The sequence below is a fragment of the Acanthisitta chloris genome, unplaced genomic scaffold, assembly GCF_000695815.1.
Source record: "Acanthisitta chloris isolate BGI_N310 unplaced genomic scaffold, ASM69581v1 scaffold27215, whole genome shotgun sequence".
NCBI classification, from domain to species: Eukaryota; Metazoa; Chordata; class Aves; order Passeriformes; family Acanthisittidae; genus Acanthisitta; species Acanthisitta chloris.
The window spans coordinates 6,531-8,306 of NW_008675750.1; the positions used below are offsets into that span (position 1 = coordinate 6,531).

Sequence of the window (1,776 nt, forward strand, 5' to 3'; positions counted from 1 at the left end):
ATAATCACACCATGTGCCAGAGAGCATTGTCCAAATGAACTCTGGCATTGGAGCAGCACAGCTCAAGCCTGCACAGGACACTCAGGCTCAGAGACCCCCATGGAGAGGAGTTTCAAAAATCATTTATTATTTAACATGTCCATTTTCTTCGAGGTGAACCATGATCTGTCCAGTGACAGCGGCTGCGAACTACCATGTGTCTGGGCTGGGTGAGGGCTGATGTATGTGTGCATTTCAGGAGCAGGACAGAAGCAGGTTCTGCATGATATGAGGATGTGTCTGCTGAGCTGTGAGTGCAGGGAAGTGCGAGGATGGTGTGGTGGTGGAAGAGTGTGCGTGTGCACAGAGTGTGTGTTTGCACAGTGTGTGTTTGCACAGAGGTAGCATCTTGCTCCCAGCAGCCCTGGGTTGGGCAGCAAGTGGTGTGTGCCAGGATCCAAGCCAGCATGTGGGAGGTACAGGAGGTCTGAGAGGTCTGATCTGATGATTCTCCCCTGGTGTCCTCTATGAAAGACACTGCTTTGGTTCTTTCTGCTGGCTGTGTCCCTGCTGTGCCTGTGTGCTGGCCAGGCTGGGGTAGACAGTCTGGAGGATGCAGAAATGGATCAGGGCAGGTTCCTACTGCAAGCTCAGCCACCAATGGGGCAGCACAAACATGTACACTGTGTCCTCCCCATCCCTCTGTGTGCTGCCACCTCCTCTTCCACCTCCCTTGGGGAGCTCATCACTTAACCAGGTGCAGCAGAGGAGGAAGGAGTACAAGGGCTCCTCAGACTCTGCATTGCTGCCCCGAGCAGGGAAGCCCTGTGGAAAAGGGGCTGCTGGTGGCCTGGTGCTGGGAGGCAGTGGGGATGGAGGGTGACAAAGTGCAGGGTAGTCCAGAGCGTCCCTGGGGATCCCCAAAGCTGGCTTTGGGCAAGAAATTCACTAGCAAGAGAACTGAGTCTGCTGTGGGCATTGGTGGCAGCCACATTCCCAAGGCACTCGAGCGTTTCAGAGAGCAGGAGCAGACTCCTCTCAAGGGCTGGTGTGGAGGACATCCAGGATGTGATCATCTCCTGTCCTACTTCTGCTTGACACAGGGGTGGGCAGGTCTATGTCCCTGCCATTCCCTGCAGGAAGGAACAGAATGCTCAGCACCAGGCTCTGAGCTCAGCTCAGCCAGTGCCTGGGCAAGGACAGTTCCTACCTGGGCAGGTCATCCTGGTGCTAGAGCTCTGTAGATCCACCACCCCGAGGGCTGCTGCTTTCTGCAGCATCTGGCACATGGAATGCCACATAGGGACACTTCTTCACGTTGAGGCACACAAGCTTCTGGAGCGATGCTGTCTTAACAATCTCAAAGCCAGTAGCTCCACCAAATGTACTGGGTTTCCAGTACTCTGGGGAGCAGATGGGATTTCCAAAAAGCCCCTTCAGGGAAAATGGAGCTCCAATCTCCACCATGCTTTCCCCAAAAATGCCATTGGGTTGGGGTTTCTCCAGCAGCAAGCCTGGATAAAACTCCAGAGCATCAATGTCTCCATACAGCTCTTCCAGCTCCGCTGCCTTCTCTTCCTCTCCTGCACCAAGCGAACATCCAAGTGTTTTAGCAAGGGAATCATCCCCATCAAGGACTGGCCTTGCTGTGGGTAACAGGAAGGCAGCAGCTCCCTGAACCCAGCCAGCAGTGAGCCCATCTCCCAGGCCAGGAACTGTCCTCTGGACCACTCGTCCAGCACTGCAGCCCTACCTGTCAGCTCCTGGAAGGACTCGTAGGGCTTCATGCCAAACCTC

At 55.0% G+C, this 1,776-nt stretch overlaps 1 protein-coding gene across 1 annotated transcript in view; it reads right to left on the bottom strand.

Annotated features, from left to right (window-relative positions):
• Window positions 1–1,209: 1,209 nt before the first annotated feature.
• The window catches only part of PTGS1 (prostaglandin-endoperoxide synthase 1 (prostaglandin G/H synthase and cyclooxygenase)), a 4,473-nt gene continuing 3,906 nt past the window's right edge, over window positions 1,210–1,776 (bottom strand). The window contains 2 exon segments of the mRNA XM_009075885.1: window positions 1,210–1,562; window positions 1,733–1,776. The exon segment at window positions 1,733–1,776 is cut by the window's right edge and continues 16 nt beyond it. Coding sequence (XP_009074133.1) covers window positions 1,210–1,562; window positions 1,733–1,776 — 397 coding nt within the window.